Here is a 20,427-nt window from a genome sequence, read left to right as displayed (position 1 = left end):
GCAGTATAACAGGTATCACTGCAGTATAACAGGTATGACTGCAGTATAACACGTATCACTGCAGTATAACAGGTATGACTGCAGTATAACCTGTATCACTGCAGTATAACCTGTATCACTGCAGTATAACAGGTATCACTGCAGTATAACACGTATCACTGCAGTATAACAGGTATCACTGCAGTATAACATGTAGTACTGCAGTATAACACGTATAACATGTATCACTGCAGTATAACAGGTATCACTGCAGTATAACACGTATCACTGCAGTATAACAGGTATGACTGCAGTATAACATGTAGTACTGCAGTATAACAGGTATCACTGCAGTATAACATGTATCACTGCAGTATAACAGGTATGACTGCAGTATAACAGGTATGACTGCAGTATAACATGTAGTACTGCAGTATAACACGTATAACATGTATCACTGCAGTATAACATGTATCACTGCAGTATAACAGGTATCACTGCAGTATAACACGTATCACTGCAGTATAACATGTATCACTGCAGTATAACACGTATCACTGCAGTATAACAGGTATGACTGCAGTATAACATGTAGTACTGCAGTATAACACGTATCACTGCAGTATAACAGGTATGACTGCAGTATAACACGTAGTATTGCAGTATAACATGTATCACTGCAGTATAACACGTATCACTGCAGAATAACACGTAGTATTGCAGTATAACACGTATCACTGCAGTATAACACGTATCACTGCAGTATAACACGTATGACTGCAGTATAACACGTATGACTGCAGTATAACATGTAGTACTGCAGTATAACAGGTATCATTGCAGTATAACACGTATCACTGCAGTATAACAGGTATGACTGCAGTATAACAGGTATGACTGCAGTATAACATGTAGTACTGCAGTATAACATGTATCACTGCAGTATAACACGTATTACTGCAGTATAACAGGTATGACTGCAGTATAACAGGTATGACTGCAGTATAACATGTAGTACTGCAGTATAACATGTATCACTGCAGTATAACACGTATCACTGCAGTATAACACGTATCACTGCAGTATAACACGTATCACTGCAGTATAACAGGTATGACTGCAGTATAACACGTAGTACTGCAGTATAACACGTATCACTGCAGTATAACAGGTATGACTGCAGTATAACACGTATGACTGCAGTATAACATGTAGTACTGCAGTATAACACGTATCACTGCAGTATAACATGTATCACTGCAGTATAACACGTATCACTGCAGTATAACAGGTATGACTGCAGTATAACACGTAGTACTGCAGTATAACACGTATCACTGCAGTATAACACGTATCACTGCAGTATAACAGGTATGACTGCAGTATAACACGTAGTACTGCAGTATAACACGTATCACTGCAGTATAACACGTATCACTGCAGTATAACACGTATCACTGCAGTATAACAGGTATGACTGCAGTATAACATGTAGTACTGCAGTATAACACGTATCACTGCAGTATAACACGTAGTACTGCAGTATAACAGGTATGACTGCAGTATAACACGTATCACTGCAGTATAACAGGTATGACTGCAGTATAACATGTAGTACTGCAGTATAACATGTATCACTGCAGTATAACACGTATCACTGCAGTATAACACGTATCACTGCAGTATAACACGTATCACTGCAGTATAACATGTATCACTGCAGTATAACACGTATCACTGCAGTATAACACGTATAACGTATCACTGCAGTATAACATGTATCACTGCAGTATAACATGTAGTACTGCAGTATACCATGTGTCACTGCAGTATAACAGGTATCACTGCAGTATAACACGTATCACTGCAGTATAACAGGTATGACTGCAGTATAACATGTAGTACTGCAGTATAACACGTATAACATGTATCATTGCAGTATAACAGGTATCACTGCAGTATAACAGGTATCACTGCAGTATAACACGTATAACTGCAGTATAACAGGTATGACTGCAGTATAACCTGTATCACTGCAGTATAACAGGTATGACTGCAGTATAACAGGTATCACTGCAGTATAACACGTATCACTGCAGTATAACAGGTATCACTGCAGTATAACATGTAGTACTGCAGTATAACACGTATAACATGTATCACTGCAGTATAACATGTATCACTGCAGTATAACAGGTATCACTGCAGCATAACACGAATCACTGCAGTATAACAGGTATGACTGCAGTATAACATGTAGTACTGCAGTATAACATGTATCACTGCAGTATAACATGTATCACTGCAGTATAACACGTTTCACTGCAGTATAACAGGTATGACTGCAGTATAACATGTAGTACTGCAGTATAACACGTATCACTGCAGTATAACACGTATCACTGCAGTATAACAGGTATGACTGCAGTATAACACGTAGTATTGCAGTATAACACGTATCACTGCAGTATAACACGTAGTATTGCAGTATAACACGTATCACTGCAGTATAACACGTATCACTGCAGTATAAAACGTATGACTGCAGTATAACACGTATGACTGCAGTATAACATGTAGTACTGCAGTATAACACGTATCACTGCAGTATAACAGGTATCACTGCAGTATAACATGTAGTACTGCAGTATAACACGTATAACATGTATCACTGCAGTATAACATGTATCACTGCAGTATAACAGGTATCACTGCAGTATAACACGTATCACTGCAGTATAACATGTATCACTGCAGTATAACACGTATCACTGCAGTATAACAGGTATGACTGCAGTATAACACGTAGTACTGCAGTATAACACGTATCACTGCAGTATAACACGTATCACTGCAGTATAACAGGTATGACTGCAGTATAACACGTAGTACTGCAGTATAACACGTATCACTGCAGTATAACACGTATCACTGCAGTATAAGAGGTATGACTGCAGTATAACATGTAGTACTGCAGTATAACATGTATCACTGCAGTATAACACGTATCACTGCAGTATAACACGTATCACTGCAGTATAACAGGTATGACTGCAGTATAACATGTAGTACTGCAGTATAACACGTATCACTGCAGTATAACACGTAGTACTGCAGTATAACAGGTATGACTGCAGTATAACACGTATCACTGCAGTATAACAGGTATGACTGCAGTATAACACGTAGTACTGCAGTATAACACGTATCACTGCAGTATAACACGTATCACTGCAGTATAACAGGTATGACTGCAGTATAACATGTAGTACTGCAGTATAACACGTATAACATGTATCACTGCAGTATAACACGTATCACTGCAGTATAACACGTATGACTGCAGTATAACATGTATCACTGCAGTATAACACGTATCACTGCAGTATAACACGTAGTACTGCAGTATAACACGTATCACTGCAGTATAACACGTATCACTGCAGTATAAGAGGTATGACTGCAGTATAACACGTATCACTGCAGTATAACAGGTATGACTGCAGTATAACATGTAGTACTGCAGTATAACACGTATCACTGCAGTATAACACGTATCACTGCAGTATAACACGTATCACTGCAGTATAACAGGTATGACTGCAGTATAACACGTAGTACTGCAGTATAACACGTATCACTGCAGTATAACACGTATCACTGCAGTATAACAGGTATGACTGCAGTATAACACGTAGTACTGCAGTATAACACGTATCACTGCAGTATAACACGTATCACTGCAGTATAAGAGGTATGACTGCAGTATAACATGTAGTACTGCAGTATAACATGTATCACTGCAGTATAACACGTATCACTGCAGTATAACACGTATCACTGCAGTATAACAGGTATGACTGCAGTATAACATGTAGTACTGCAGTATAACACGTATGACTGCAGTATAACACGTAGTACTGCAGTATAACAGGTATGACTGCAGTATAACACGTATCACTGCAGTATAACAGGTATGACTGCAGTATAACATGTAGTACTGCAGTATAACATGTATCACTGCAGTATAACACGTATCACTGCAGTATAACACGTATCACTGCAGTATAACAGGTATGACTGCAGTATAACATGTAGTACTGCAGTATAACACGTATCACTGCAGTATAACACGTATCACTGCAGTATAACAGGTATGACTGCAGTATAACATGTAGTACTGCAGTATAACACGTATCACTGCAGTATAACACGTATCACTGCAGTATAACACGTATCACTGCAGTATAACAGGTATGACTGCAGTATAACATGTAGTACTGCAGTATAACACGTATCACTGCAGTATAACACGTATCACTGCAGTATAACAGGTATGACTGCAGTATAACATGTAGTACTGCAGTATAACACGTATAACATGTATCACTGCAGTATAACAGGTATGACTGCAGTATAACAGGTATGACTGCAGTATAACATGTAGTACTGCAGTATAACACGTATAACATGTATCACTGCAGTATAACACGTATCACTGCAGTATAACACGTATGACTGCAGTATAACATGTATCACTGCAGTATAACACGTATCACTGCAGTATAACACGTAGTACTGCAGTATAACACGTATCACTGCAGTATAAGATAGAGTATGACTGCAGTATAACACGTATCACTGCAGTATAACAGGTATGACTGCAGTATAACATGTAGTACTGCAGTATAACACGTATCACTGCAGTATAACACGTATCACTGCAGTATAACACGTATCACTGCAGTATAACATGTAGTACTGCAGTATAACACGTATCACTGCAGTATAACACGTATCACTGCAGTATAAGAGGTATGACTGCAGTATAACACGTATCACTGCAGTATAACAGGTATGACTGCAGTATAACATGTAGTACTGCAGTATAACACGTATAAACATGTATCACTGCAGTATAACACGTATCACTGCAGTATAACACGTATAACATGTATCACTGCAGTATAACACGTATCACTGCAGTATAACGCGTATGACTGCAGTATAACATGTATCACTGCAGTATAACACGTATAACTGCAGTATAACACGAATCACTGCAGTATAACACGTATCACTGCAGTATAACAGGTATGTCTGCAGTATAACACGTAGTACTGCAGTATAACAGGTATGACTGCAGTATAACACGTAGTACTGCAGTATAACACGTATCACTGCAGTATAACACGTATCACTGCAGTATAAGAGGTATGACTGCAGTATAACACGTATCACTGCAGTATAACAGGTATGACTGCAGTATAACATGTAGTACTGCAGTATAACACGTATCACTGCAGTATAACACGTATCACTGCAGTATAACACGTATCACTGCAGTATAACACGTATCACTGCAGTATAACATGTAGTACTGCAGTATAACACGTATCACTGCAGTATAACACGTATCACTGCAGTATAACACGTATCACTGCAGTATAACAGGTATGACTGCAGTATAACATGTAGTACTGCAGTATAACACGTATCACTGCAGTATAACACGTATCACTGCAGTATAACACGTATCACTGCAGTATAACATGTAGTACTGCAGTATAACACGTATAACATGTATCACTGCAGTATAACACGTATCACTGCAGTATAACAGGTATGACTGCAGTATAACATGTAGTACTGCAGTATAACATGTATCACTGCAGTATAACACGTATCACTGCAGTATAACAGGTATGACTGCAGTATAACATGTAGTACTGCAGTATAACACGTATCACTGCAGTATAACACGTATCACTGCAGTATAACAGGTATGACTGCAGTATAACATGTAGTACTGCAGTATAACACGTATAACATGTATCACTGCAGTATAACACGTATCACTGCAGTATAACAGGTATGACTGCAGTATAACATGTAGTACTGCAGTATAACAGGTATGACTGCAGTATAACATGTAGTACTGCAGTATAACACCGGTATACTTCTGATTCTATTTTGGCTTTGATGACCCCGCCATCTACAGGCCCCGCCCCACCAGTACCACGCTTTGTCCACGCGTTCTCGCCGCGTTGTGATTGGCTACACCCCTCCAACCGGGCCGAGCTGACCAATGGGAGAGATGCATCCCCCGCAGGCCCGGCGTGTGCACGCTTTGTGCACGTGATGGTCGGTAAGCCAGTAACGGGACACCGGGACCCCCTCCGCCCCCCTGCGGTATAAAAGCGTCCCGGCTGTTTACCGGCTCAGAAATCACGGCAGCCTCCGGTTCACTCTTCATCTGTTTCAACGTCGTCCGTCTCCGGGAGCCTCACTGCGCCGACACCGTCATCATGGTCCAGTCCGCGGGTCACAAGCTCCGAGTCTTCCAGCTGCTCTTCTCCGACCCGGGCCGGTCCTTCTACAGCAGCGGGGACAAAGTGTCCGGCTCCGTGCAGCTGGAGGCGGCGCAGCCCTGCAAAGTGACCGGTCTCCGAGTCACCGCCGCCGGCTGCGCTCGCGTGGAACACCGCGGGGGGAAGAACCGCAAGAGCCGCAGCCAGGAGGTGGAGTACCTGAAGTACGAGGAGGAGCTGCGGCTGGAGGAGCTGCTCAGCAAAGGTACCGGGCAGGAGGGGGGGCACGATCAGTACTCATAAATACACAATACAATACACACAGTACTGAGGTACTGTACGAAGTTCAGAGCGTTTTACTACAGTGTAGAAATAATGGTAGTGTTGTCATCAAAGTATGCTCAAAGTACCTGAAGTAAAAGTACTGGTACTATACTGGTACTATGCCAAATGTACATGATAATATTCGGATATTATACATGTTAATGCACAATTAGTGTTTCACATGTTTCACAGTAAAATCAACAGGTCACTGCCCTGGAAAGGTCCAGAATCTAGATTTGTATCTGGATTTCAACAGCTTTTCATTTTCCTGCTGTAAAGATGTTTGAACCAGGTTAAAAAGATCTTCAGGACTGAGCTGGAGACAAAATGTGCTGATAAGTAGATATTGAATTAGTTGCAAAATCTTTGAAATCTTAATAATTAGCCTTCCTAACTGTATAAACTCCTTCTTTATTTGATTTAAAATCAAAGGGAGTTTGGTTTAGTACACGTGCAGGAAAAGTCCACATTCTGGGCTGTTTGTGGTCACAGCGGTGACTTAATGAAAAGAGATTGGGACAAATAAATTAAAGTGATACTGAACTGAAAGAGTCTGAGCCAAAGTTACTTTGAGTAAGTTACTGTGAAAACAGAAAGGGAACCTGCGACTCGCTGCCTTGCTCATTAACTTTTTGGTATTTGTCCTTAGACTCCGACGGCCGCTTCCTGCTGGAGCCGGGGAAAACCTACAGCTGGAAGTTTGGCTTTGAGCTGCCGCCGGCAGGGTGAGACCACGATTGATCAGTGATAACTCTGATAACTGATCAGGTATTGATTAATGACCAACCAGTGGTTGACCCTCTGTCCTGACGTATCCTCTGTCTTCAGGCGTCTGGTGTCGTCCTATAAAGGAAAGTTTGGTTGTGTCTGTTACTACGCCCGCGCTGTGTTGGACAGGCCTTCCCAACATGGTTTGCAGTGTGAGCGGGAGTTTGAGGTGGAGGAGCCGCTGGACGTGAACCGACCCGACCTGCTGGTAAGAAAACCACACAACACCCAGAAAGATGTGAAGCGTGACTCACGAGCTAAAGGAACATTCTGCAGAGTTGAACCCTCAGTTTTCCCTCATCATCAGTTTTTTGATTTCCTTCCTGCAGCTTGTTAGTTTGTGAGCATCAGCAGATTGTTGGAGTGTTACACCATGACAGAGCTGTAATGTCTGACTCCACAGAAACCATTTTTTCAAACTTAGCTTCACTTCCTGTGTTTTTCTCTTGTCCCAGACTTTTTTGTCAGTCTGACACCTGAGGTTCATTGTCTTGGACTCGGTCTGAGAAAACTGTGACAACTGACTTTTAGCTTGAGGTCGTGTTCCTAATAAACTGACCACTGTGTGTTGGTTGGTGTTGACTTTAAAAAAGGTCAATGTTCTGAGAATCACACAGTGAAGACCTGTTTACCTAAGTGTTCCCTCCCTCAGGCTCCGGCTGCAGCCTCCAAACAGAAGAAGGTCACCTGTATGTTCATCCCTGACGGCCAGGTGTCCATCAGCGCTCAGATCGACAGGAAGGGGTTCTGCGAGGGTGAAGACATCACCATCAACGCCAAGTTTGAGAACACATGTTCACGTATCGTGATACCGAAGGCCGCCATCATCGCCAAACACTCGTACCTGGCTGACGGACACACCAAGGTGACGCACGGCACATTTATCACTGGAGGGAAGTTCTCCTGCGCCGTTACAAATGATGTGACCTGATGCATGTGACTGATTTTCCAGGTGCTGCATCAGAAACTCTCAGCAGTTCGAGGAGACCACATCATCTCGGGGATGTGCGACATGTGGCAGGGGAAGACCATCAGGGTCCCAAAACTGAAGCCATCACTGTTAGGCTGTGACATCATCAAGGTGGACTACGCCCTCATGGTGAGACCATGACATCATACTGACCAGGACTCTGGTCTGACGTTGGTTCAGTGGCAGTAACAGGATTTATGTTTGAGCCAAACTGGCTAAAGAGATGATCTGGGTGATGAAAATAAGAGTTCTGCTATTTGACCAGATCAGGATTTATAAGTTGAGGTAAAAAATGGGAAGATGAGATACAGCATGTGATTTCAACTAAGGATAAAGTCCAATAAGAAACAAGACGCGGTTCATTAAGATGATACATCAGATGGATAAAGTGAAATTAGATTGAATTTGAAGCTGAGATATAAAGGAATTACATGATAACGTGAAAAACGTGATATTTAATGATATTAAACCAGTTTACACACACACACACACACACACACACCCCCCCCAGATCTACCTGCACATCCCTGGCAGTGAGAAACTGATGTTGGAGCTCCCCCTGGTCATCGGTACGATCCCGTTCAGCGGCGTCGGCAGCAGAACCAGCAGCATGAGCAGCCAGGCCGGATCCCTGAGCAGTTGGGCGTCCTTCCCTTCGGCCCCCCCCAGCTACAGTAACATTCATAAAGACCTGAGAGTGGACGGTCCTCGCACGCCACTGCTCTACGACTATGACGGTGGGGAGGACGAGGATGAAGAGGGGGGGCTCTTCATGAGAGCATCTGAAATGTACTACCCCCCACCCCCTGCATACAGCGAGGTGAGACGGCCCCCCAGGTCTAGTTTGGTTTAGTCTGTTCTTCAGTGTCTGATTGAGGGATGAAGTTAAAATTTCATCCCGGTCTGATTTGTATGGCTGATTTCTTGGTGATGTTATGACTCATTCAGAAGAAGGCAGTGGCCTCCAAATTCCACAGAAAAGTTAACAAGGCGGAAAAACCCCCGACATAAAACGAATGAAAAGAATAAAATAAAATAAGAAAATAAACTAAGACAAAAGATCAACTGGCGAGTGAGATGTGACGAGATAGAAGAACAAAGTTAGACTTGATCAAAGTAGCAGAAATGAGATGAAATAAAATAAAAGTAAAATCAACTAAAACGGAGAAAAGATGATGAGATGAGATAAAATGAAATCCTGTGACAAAAGGACGTGGAATTAGATAATATGAGAAAAGGGAAGTGATAAAATACGATAAAGTGAAATGACAACATGAAATGATAAGAGAAGAAGAAGCTGATCAAATGAAGAAATTAGACAGAAGTTATTGTAACCAAAAAATAGAAATCAGTTAAGATCCAATAAGATGAAAAGAATCAAAGACGAAATAAAATATCTGTTGGAAATAATACAGACGAAACGAAAGAAGATTTAGTTAAGTTCAGTGAACCTGAAAATAAAAAGAGAATAAAACAGAGATAGTTTCGACATCACACGTTTAGTTTGAATGTTGTTCTGTCTCTTTGGCTCAGGTGGATCAGGACCCTGTTAACCCACCTCAGGTTGTTCAGGTCTTCTGAGGACCAGGTCCTGTCTGGAGGACGGATCCTGAGCGCTCTGATGTTCCCAGCCGCACCAGGACTCGACGGTTTGCTGTCAGTGTAGAAACGTTTGGTGTTTTTTACGTTGTACATATTCTGTAAATAAGAAGTTTATTTTTATAATAAATCTGTTGGACGTGATTTTAAAACGTTGTCATGATTTCATTTGGAACAAATCAAAGTTCACCACAGGACAAACCACACCTGTTCCCTCGTAGCCATGTTTTTACGTTACGTAACTTAGCAGGTTTTAGTCAAACTAGATAAAATGCTGATTCATATGGAGACGGGTCAGTACAGACGCCCTGAGCTGAGCCAGGCAGAGCTTAATGGATCAGTACCAGCTGATCCTTTCCTACTTTCACTCTACAGTTCCTAGTCCAGGATGAGGTTTTGTAAGGGTCAGAGCTACATTAGCTGTAAAGAGGAGACTTTGAGAACAGTGTGGATTTAACGTAAGTAAAAAACAGTTTAACACAGGAACATCATCTGTGGACAGTACGGACACTTTGAGGGACAGTTGAGTTTTTAGTGAGTGTCGTCACATTTTAGTAAAGAAGTGAAAGTAGTGTCAACTTTTTGAAAAACTTTTTTTTTAGATAAAGACAGCTAAAGATAAAGATGTTTAATTTTTTTAAAAACATGTCTGAAGGTTTTAACCTGGTTTAAAGGTCCGGGTTAGAATCAGGTTGAGGTTCAGCACAGGGTCAGTCTCCTGAGACTGGACTGTAGTCGGAGCCCTGTACAGTAAAGCCTGGTGTAATGTGATTCTGTTGTTTACTGAGGCTGCAGCTGTTGGATGTGACCTTTGACCTCTGAGACACAACAACACACTACTGCAGAGACTCGATGTTTCACACATTCTAAACCGGATCTCATCGGTTTGAACTGTTGTCAATAACAATACGTTTCTATAAACGGCAGATCTGCGCTCATCATGTTACCTTTGACCCAGATATCTCTTACGTTTCCTCCTCCTCCTCCTTCTCTTCTCCATCTTCTCCTTTTTGGAGCAGCAGCCTGTCTCCACTGTGATTGGTCAGCAGGGGTTCCATGCCCTTTGTGATTGGTTGATACCCGGGGCCACTTGTTCAGAGCGTGATCGAGCATCTGCCAGATTCCTCTTTCTGTTTCCACATTTAGCAGCTCTGAGCTAATGCTAATGTTAGCTCTGAGTCGAGCAGAGAGGAGGTGAAAGGTCACAGCCTCCCCGAGGACGACACACAGAACACGTACGCCAATCTGACACCAGGCTAAGGTTCCTGTTATTTACCTGAGTGCTGCAGCTTGGCGTCTAGCTTAACAAGCCACAGTGAACGCACCAGCAGCCAGTCCCAGCAAAGCAGATAACTAATGAGCCTGAATCACATTAATGTTCATTTCAGGACCACTACAGGAAAAGAGCTTCATAGAAGGAGTTTCCACAATAAAAGTCTAATTACAGAGCTGTGAATGATGTGTGGGATCAGATCACGGTGGATTTCCTGGAAGAGTTATTCCTGGACGCGGCAGCACACACTGTAAATAAACACTGTCAGCATGAGGTCACAGTCAAACTACTGCATCCACCACATTTTCCATCTTATCCCCAGTTCAATCATTCAGGTCTACATCCCGTCCCGTCCACTGCGCTCAAACAGTAAACAACGTCTGGTGGTACCAGCACCACACAGTCGACACCAAGGAAAACTGTTCAGCCCAGTGATCCCACGATGGTGGAATGAGCTGCAGAACTCTGCACGCTCAGCCACCTCACTTTAATATTTAAAAAACTGCTGAAAACAGAACTCTTCATCATCTTCCTTTGCACTTAAAAAAAAACAAACTTTTCTGCTTTCTTGTTCTCACATCTCATGGATACTTTTGTACTGTAACGTTTAAATGCTAAACTGCTTCTAATGAGTATTTAACCAGTGTAGTATAAGTACTTTTACTCAACTAAGTATGTACAAATACTTCCTTCACCCCATCCCACTGACTGATAACAAGATGGACACTTCATACTGTCCTGGTTCTGTTCAAAAACAGTTCTGCAGAGATCTTGCAAAGTTACTATACAAAGTACTGCATCAGTAGTATTAACTAATAATATCATATACTTACACAACGTTCTGTTAAGGAGCCCACCTGCATAAAGACTATTTTTTTATACTTAAGTACATTCTGCATTCAATTACAGACCTCTGTTGTTTATCATTTTAAATCCAGGAACTGGACCAAGACCTGTCTGATAAACACCTTACCTATAAATACCTGTCTATCTGTATAAACCTGTCTGTCTGATAAATACCTGAGCCTTTTCTCTCTCTGGTTGGTCAGAATCCCTTAATCCGCCTGGAGACAGCTGAGCAAAGGATTGTGATTGGACCAAACAGTCCACGACTCTTTCAAGAGAGAAAGTGAAACTAACAACGTGTGAAAGAGCAGACGATCGATCGGATCATCATGTTTGTCTTCCAGTTGACATTTGTCTCTCTATTCTGTCATCAGGTGATGAGTTCAGGTAACAAACTGCTGCTGTTAATGACAGTTTCTGTGCTTCTTTAGATATTCACTGATTCAGGAGTCAGTGATGTATTGACATCAGGGCCCAACTTCATCCATCTGCAGGACATGTTTCTTGGTCCAGTCTTTACACTTGGAAGTTTTTTATCCAGCTGCCAACATTTGATGTCATCACAGACTGTGAGACATTAAAATACTACATGGGGCTGTAAAACCAGAAATGGTCAGGACCTTAATATTCGAAGGACTCTTAATGTTCACAGGTCTGAGTCGAGTCTGGAGTGTTTATGTAGGAACTGGTAGATTTTGGTTATCGGGATGGTTTCACTGAGAGATTTTAGAGAATTGGGTCACATCTTGATCCTTTAGAACTGAGGGGGGTCATAAAGACCTCTACTTTCTAGCAGCTCCATTTGACCAGTTTTGGTTGGAGGCCTCACTCAGTGGGACACCATGAAAAGGACGTACTACGAGATGCTCTACTCCAACATCTACCTGCCCTTCTGCATCCAGACACTCAAGCAGCTCCTGGACCGTGAGAGGCACCTGGTGATGCGACGAGTCCAACCTCGAGTTCGCCTCATAACCAAGCAGGTGCTGGGTGGGGCTCAGCTCACTTGTGTGGCCACAGAGTTCTACCCACGCCACATCAAGCTGACCCTGCTGCGGGACAGCCTCCCCGTGGATGAGGATGAGCTGAGGGGCGGCTCGGTGCTGCCCAATGGTAACGGACTCTACCAAGTGAGGAAGGCACTCGTGGTCAGTGACGAGGAGCTACAGAGGAAACACAACTACACCTGCACCGCCTCTCACCTGAGCCTGGACAACCACTTGCAGGTGAGCTGGAGGGCCCAGTTCTTCCACTCACACAGGATTCATATCATCTCTGCTCCAGTCGGACTAATGGTCTTTGCTGTCCTGCTGCTGCTGTGCTGCAGAAGGAGGCAGGGGTGCAGGGAGAGGTCGGGGGTCAGGGTCAGCACAGAAACAAAGGAGAAGCAAGTGTCTGAGCTCAGAGTGAGGACACCACAGGAACAGGACACTCCGTAGAGCAGATGCAGTCAGAGACAGTCTGCAGGGTTCGGGTGCCTGAAAGTCTGAAATCAGTCTTACGGCTAAATTGGGGTGGGGTCAAGTCTTTAGTATATTAACTTGTTCAACAAAACATAAATAACAATGACTGATTTCACTGATTGTCCTGAGAGACATTTAATGTCCACCACGCTACAGAAGACTGAGCAGTTCCCAGGAGTGTCTGTACACACCTCAGTAACAGAAGCCTGTACAATCATTTTTGCTCAACACTTCATCATCACAAAGATTCAGCAGAGAAAGACGTGGACTTAATATTTCTTTCCAAAAAATTGAAGTTTTTTTGATTGTTTCCCTAAAGCTGTATATCAGTGGGCAGAAAGAAATACCAGCTGCAGCCTGTGCAGAGTTCTGTACTGACCACAAATTTTACCATTTCATGTCATTAACTTTGTGTCTTCTCTCTCCTGTAGTTGTGTTTCCTCCTCTCTGTCTCCCTCTCTCTGTTCTCCTCTGCAGGTATCCTCTTCCTTGGAGCTGTATATCTCCAGAGTCCAGTTACTGTGGGTTGTTGGGTTTTCTATATAAATCTGTATACAGTTATATTTTGTAAGGTCGTAAACCTTAAACACTGTAAAGTGTCTTAAGACGACTTCTGTTGTGATTCGCTTGCTCCCTCTCTTCTGAATATATTCAATACTTCTCTTTCCACTGGATATGTCCCAGATTATTTTAAGATTGCATATGTGCAACCTCTTAGCAGAGTCTATCAATGTAAGTCAGCTTCCAGTACCAGAACCAGCTGTTTTCAGTGGAGATCCACTGAGATACACAGACTGGAAAATGCCTTTTCAGATGTTGATAGACAAGAAGAACATTCCAGTGAGTGAGAAAGTCTACAAGTATGTAGGGCGTCCTGCAAAGAAAGCTATTGAGAGTCATTTTCTGTTAGGTACAGACACAGCCTACCATGTTCTGGAAGAACGGTATGGAAGCTCCTTTGTGATTGCAAAGGCCTATAGGGATAAGCTATCTGCATGGCAAAAAATTGGACCCAAGGATTGTTTTGAACTTAGACAGTTTGTGGAATTTCTTTGTGGCTGTTGCACAGCAATGACACAGATCAAAGGTCTTGAAATCCTAAATGACTGTGGTGAAAACCAAAGAATCCTTACAAAGCTTCCTGATTGGTTGTGCAGTTTGTTGACTATCTTACATTAGAAGCTAAGATAGCTTGTAACCCAGTAACCTCACTTCATGCCCTTAAGTCTAGTGATGGGGAAAGACCAAAGATAGCAAAACCTCAATTGTTGGGGCACGTGTATTGGTAAACAGCTCAGTAGAAAATCTAGACGTGAAAGGGTGTATTTTTTGTGAGAAGCCATCACATAGCATTCACACATGTTGGAAGTTCATGGATAAGTTGATTACAGAACGAATCAAGTTTGCACAGACCAGGACACCATTCGAAGAGCTGTGAGAAGAGGAGCATCTGTGACACATGTAAAGGGAATCATCCAACATGCTTACATTAAGACAGAACCACAAGGGCTTTAAGTAAGGAACAGCAGATGGTGAAACGAACGACAGCAGGAAACGTGAAGGAAAGGTCAGTGGAAGCAATGCGTTCTCAACCAAGCAATGAAGCCTCAAATGAAGTAACATCTAATAGAGTGATCAGTACAGTACATACAAATCCACAGTTGTTCCGGTGTGGCTTTCCACCACAAGTAACCCAGAGAATGAACTCCTTGTATATGCTCTGTTGGATAATCAAAGTCACACAACTTTTATCTTACAAGAAAAGGCAGAAACACTCAACGCACCAAAGGAGCCTGTGCAATTGAAAATCTTCACATTATCATCCAGAAGTACAGTCATTTCAAGTCAAAGGTTAAGGGGACTACAAGTTAGAGGGTTCTACACTTATTCCAGAGAGTTCATTCCAGTCAATCTAAGTCACATTCCTACGCAAAAGACAGCGAGAGCATGGCCTTACTTGGAGCACCTTGCTGAAGAGATGGCTCCGTTAATAGACTGTGATGTTGGCCTGCTTATAGGATATGACTGTTCACAAGCCCTGCTACCCAGAGAAGTTGTTGCAGGTAAGGACAACAAACCATTTGCTCAAAGAACAGACCTTGGCTAGAGCATAATCGGTCATGTCAACCCTTGTATTGATGACGGTGATGCAATTGGAGGCAGCCACAGGATTGTTGTGAAGCAGGTGACACCTAGGTTGTTGTCATCTACTAACCTCTTAAATGAAGTGCGATTTATGTGCCGCACACAAGTCAGAGAAGTAGTCACACCACCACAAGTGATAAGAGCACTTGAGTCCGACTTCATTGAAAGGAATGTAGAGGATGCTCACCTTTCACAAGAAGATCTGCATTTCCTATCGATAATGGAGAAAGGGATGAGACTCAGTATAGATAACCTTTGTGAGATGCCATTGCCATTTAAGGGAAATAAACCATGCCTCCCAGATAATCTCAAGTGTGCTCATCACCGTCTCTCAAGATTTGAGAAAGACAAATAATATCATAATGACTATACAACCTTCATGAATGGAATAATAACTCGCAGAGAAGCAGAGAAAGTTCCAGAAGATGAGATCAAGAAGATCATCCACAGAAACCTGGAAAGATACGGGTTGTGTTTGATTGCTCAGCGAATTTTGAAGGGGTGTCATTGAATGATCACCTGCTTAGTGGGCCAGAGCTGAGTGGGTGTGCTCTGTCGGTTCCGCAGGGGGGCCAGTAGCAATAATGTGTGATATTGAATGCATGTTCCCCCAGTTTCATGTAAGCCCAGGTGATCAAGATTAATTGAGGTTTCTTTGGTGGGATAATGGAGACTTCCAATCTCCACCATGAGCAACCTCTTCACCGGGGTCTGCAAATTATGGGTTGAGGTACATCGCTGCTCAAGGACAGGGTAGATTTAGTGAAGCATTCATCTGCCCGATAGAGAGGAACTTTTACGTGGACAATGATCTGATAAGTGTCTCAACAGATGAAGAAGCTATTCAGTTAGTGAGCGTAACAAGGCAGCTCTGTAGCACCGGAAAGCTAAGAATCCACAAGTTCATTTCCAACCACCACAAGGTGCTTGTATCAATTCCCAACGAGGATTGTGCAAAAACAGTACACAACCAAGATTTGACCTTAGGTGAGCCACAGATTGAAAGAGCTCTAGGGGTCAGCTGGTGTATTGTTGCAGATCAGTTCCAGTTCAGAGTGATCGTGAACGCCCACTCACAGGGGAGGGGAGTTTTATATACAGTGACCCGAATTGAGCCACTTGGCTTTGTAGCACCTTTCATTCTGATCAGGAAGAAGATACTTCAACAGATGTTTCAAGACAAGATTGGAAGGGATGAACCGCTCTCTGAGGATCTCCGGCCAAAATGGGAAGCCTGGCTCTTGGATCTGCAGAACCTAGCTGATGTCAAGAGTCAGTGATGTTACATTCCAGAAAGTTTGAAGGAATTCCAGAGGTATGAGTTGCACCATTTTTCTGACGCGAGTAGTGCAGGGTATGGTGAATGCACTTACCTGAGAGCAGTTAGCACATCAGAACAAATTCACTGTTCTTTAGTCATGGGCAAGGCCAGGGTTTCACCCCTGAAGATTACCACAGTACCCAGACTCGAGCTGTCAGCAGCGGTTGTTGCTGTTTGTACAAGTGATCTGCTCAGAAAGGAACTAGTAATAGAGGCCCAAGAGTTCTTTTGGACAGACTCTAAGGTTGTCCTAGGATATGTCAACAATGATGCAAAATGATGTCATGTGTTTGTGGCAAACCACATTCAGCGCATTAAAGAGAGCACAAATCCAAGTCAATGGAGATATGTAACCTCTGAAGAAAATTCTGCAGATCACGCATCAGGAGGTCTTACAGCAAAGGAACTTACTAAAGCCAACTGGTCCAGCTTTTCTTTGGCAGAAGTTTGCAAAACCTGCGTAAACAAGACATTGACAACTAAAGATTCATTGAATAATCGCTTTCTGAAGTTCTCCAACTGGACCAGATTAGTCAAAGCCATTGCCAGACTCATACGACGTGTTAAACAGCTTAAGGGTTTGACTTAAAAAAACAGAAGTTTGAAGTGTAAGGGTGAGATAAAGTGTAATGACAAAAGTAACAAACTTTACAGACTGAAGGTCTGGGAAGAAAGGAGTTGAAGCGATATGGTCTGTTATTCACCTGCTTGTGTTCTTGTGCAGTACACATAGAGTTGCTTGATGATATGACAGCTGATGCTTTTATCAATGCTCTGCGTGCTTTCATTGCTCTAAGAGGAAACGTCCGACAACTTCGATCGGATCAGGGTACTAACTTTGTTGGTTCAAGACGTCAGTTCTTAGAAGCTGTAAAAGAAATGGACCAAGACGGCCTTAAGCAACTAGGCTGTGAATTTGTCATGAACACTCCATCCCCAAGTCACATAGGGGGAGCTTGGGAAAGACAAATCAGGACAATAAGAAATGTGCCGATGTCCATTCTGGATCAGTCATCCCGCAAACTTGATAGTTTGTCATTGCGAACTCACCTTTATGAGGTTATGGCAATCATAAACAGCAGACCTTTAATGGCACACTTACGCAATGACCCAGCAGGACCACAACCTCTTACACCTAACCACCTTCTGACAATTAAATCTTCTATTGTCTTGTCACCACCTGGAGAGTTTGTAAGGGAAGACCTTCTGCTGAGTGATATAGTTATTGTGTTTATGTTTCTTTAGTTAAGTTAAGTTAAGGTAGTTTGTATGTTTTACTTAAGTGCAGAAATCACCAGTGATTTGGTGGGAATATAACGGCTGTCATGTATCATCAGTTATACTGTTCAAGATCTGTAATTGTTTTGTTGAATATTTAAATAATGTTTATATAAATGAAAGGAAATATAAAGAAATATATATGGTTAATATCAAATCATTACAGCACTTCTGTGGCAGTTTCCCGAGGCGGAACCAATGTTTGCCAGTCAAGGTAACGTCAGGGAGTTGTGCTGAGCTACGATGAACTGTGGAACTTTGTGAAGATTTTGATGGCGGAAAGTTCAGTCTCAAGTTTATTTTCCTCCCTGTGAGTTAATACGGCCAATGAGGTACGTTTTGTTTTTGTGTTTTGCACTGTATTTGAAGCTGCTAACTGTTAACATGACGCCAAGATGTTTCAGTTAAAGTCGGTAATACTGAATACTTGTAATATCACATTTTATAGCTTTAAGTATGTTTAAGCGCAATTTGTGTTGTTTATATTTTATTGTCCTATTTTATTTGTTTGTTTTACATCCCTTAAGAAATGTGTTTTGTATGTATTTATGTGTCCTTTATTTAGTTCTCACGTCATGCTGTGTGTCAAATAAATGCCTGTGAACAAAGAACACCTTGTGTCCGTGATATCTTATGGGGAGTGACACTGTTGTTTGACTCACATGACCCACTATAACACAAAAATAGGAGTCATCAGGACCCTGAACCATAGAGCACAAAACATTCCCACCTCCACAGAATCCCAAAAGAAAGAGGACAGGCATCTGAAGACCTGTAGATACCCCAAGTAGACCTTCAACAAGGCAGCATCCTGTTCCAGAAAATGAACAAATGAACAAGGGAACAGTCGGAGTCCAAGGTCCAACATGAATGTGTTGAGTGTCTGAAATCTCTCCTAGAACTGGGAAATGAAATTACTCTTACTACAGTGAAGTAAATGGCTGTTCAACCAGGTGCATAAACAAGCTTCAGTTAGTTCAGAATGCAGCAGCGAGAGTCCTCACTCGAACCAGAAGATACGATCACATCTCGCCTATCTTATCTACACTTCATTGGCTCCCCGTGAAATTTCGCATTGATTTTAAAATACTACTTTTGACATTTAAAGCATTAAATGGTCTTGCGCCGCATTATCTAAGTGAACTGCTAGTGTCTTATGATCCACCACGCCTACTTCGCTCAAAGGATGCTGGCTGCCTGTCAGTACCTCGTATCCTAAAAACTACAGCTGGGGGCAGAGCTTTTTCTTACAAAGCCCCAAAGTTATGGAATAGCCTTCCAAATAGCGTTCGGGACTCAGACACAGTCTCAGTGTTTAAGTCTAGGCTGAAAACCTACCTATTTAGTCAAGCATTTGAGAAAATAGATTTGGGAAGGACTCATGGACGTAGAGCATTATGGTGAACTGGTATGTTTAGATGCTGTCTTCCCAACTCTCACTGATCACTCGGGTTTGTTGATGGTGAAGTGTTTCGTTGCTCTACATCCCAGTGCGCCCTCATGTCTGTGTTTTCTTCTGAACCCACCCTTTTAGTTAGGCTGTCATAATTAGTCCTGCCGGAGTCCCTGCTGCACTACACTAAATACACATTCACCTCAAACTTTATCTGACTGTGAATACAACTAACTGCCATCTCTCCTCTTCTCTCTCTGTCCCTCTCCCTCTCTCTTTTCCCTCTTCCTGTCTCTCTGTCGAGCTACACGTCATTCCACCCTTTGCCCTCTGGACCTGTCTGACTCGTCCTGATGCCCAACTTCTGGCTGGAGATCTCGTCGCCTGGATCCACCGTTTGCCCTTTGGGATGCGTTTGGAGACTGGATTGGTCACAAGCTACTATGATGTCGGTCCCGGCCTCGGCGGACGTCGGAAGCTGTTTCTTGGAGCTCTCGACTCAACGCTCGATAGTCAAAGAATGGAACTAGTCTGCCTGCAATAACTTAACTGGACTCCTATTAACTTAAAAGACATTAACGTTATACTTGGACTGCGGCCTACACACATATACCCATATGAGGAGGGTTTCTTGAGTCTGGTTCCTCTCAAGGTTCTTCGTTGCTTCTCAGGAGAATTTTTCCTGCCACTGTCCCTGGCTGCTCATCAGGGACAATCAATATTAGACTCATACATAATGCATTACTGTTCTTTGGTT

The 20,427-nt window shown here is 42.6% G+C and overlaps 2 protein-coding genes across 2 annotated transcripts; both read left to right on the top strand.

Moving 5' to 3' along the window:
- The first annotated feature begins 5,862 nt into the window (after window positions 1–5,862).
- LOC113171009 (thioredoxin-interacting protein-like) lies at window positions 5,863–10,088 on the top strand. The gene is made up of 7 exons (XM_026373358.1): window positions 5,863–6,555; window positions 7,264–7,339; window positions 7,443–7,590; window positions 8,035–8,247; window positions 8,335–8,481; window positions 8,864–9,172; window positions 9,886–10,088. Exons 1-7 carry the CDS (start codon window positions 6,288–6,290, stop codon window positions 9,931–9,933), a joined length of 1,209 nt encoding a protein of 402 aa, XP_026229143.1. The 5' UTR covers window positions 5,863–6,287; the 3' UTR covers window positions 9,934–10,088.
- Window positions 10,089–12,712: 2,624 nt separating this feature from the next.
- Window positions 12,713–13,997, top strand: LOC113168897 (hereditary hemochromatosis protein homolog). The gene is made up of 2 exons (XM_026369960.1): window positions 12,713–12,722; window positions 12,881–13,997. Exons 1-2 carry the CDS (start codon window positions 12,713–12,715, stop codon window positions 13,507–13,509), a joined length of 639 nt encoding a protein of 212 aa, XP_026225745.1. The 3' UTR covers window positions 13,510–13,997.
- The last annotated feature ends 6,430 nt before the right edge of the window (window positions 13,998–20,427 follow it).

This window comes from Anabas testudineus, chromosome 16 (genome assembly GCF_900324465.2).
Source record: "Anabas testudineus chromosome 16, fAnaTes1.2, whole genome shotgun sequence".
In the NCBI taxonomy this organism is placed as follows: domain Eukaryota; kingdom Metazoa; phylum Chordata; class Actinopteri; order Anabantiformes; family Anabantidae; genus Anabas; species Anabas testudineus.
Note: the sequence above shows the minus strand (reverse complement) of the source record. Positions and strands in the feature narration are given on the sequence as shown.

Bases quoted from the DNA above. Each gene is read 5' to 3' on its own strand.
- LOC113171009 (XM_026373358.1), top strand. From the start codon at position 6,288: ATGGTCCAGTCCGCGGGTCACAAGCTCCGAGTCTTCCAGCTGCTCTTC. The intron at 7,591-8,034 runs GTAAGAAAACCA...TCCCTCCCTCAG, and splicing joins TGAACCGACCCGACCTGCTG to GCTCCGGCTGCAGCCTCCAA. The intron at 8,482-8,863 runs GTGAGACCATGA...CACCCCCCCCAG, and splicing joins AGGTGGACTACGCCCTCATG to ATCTACCTGCACATCCCTGG.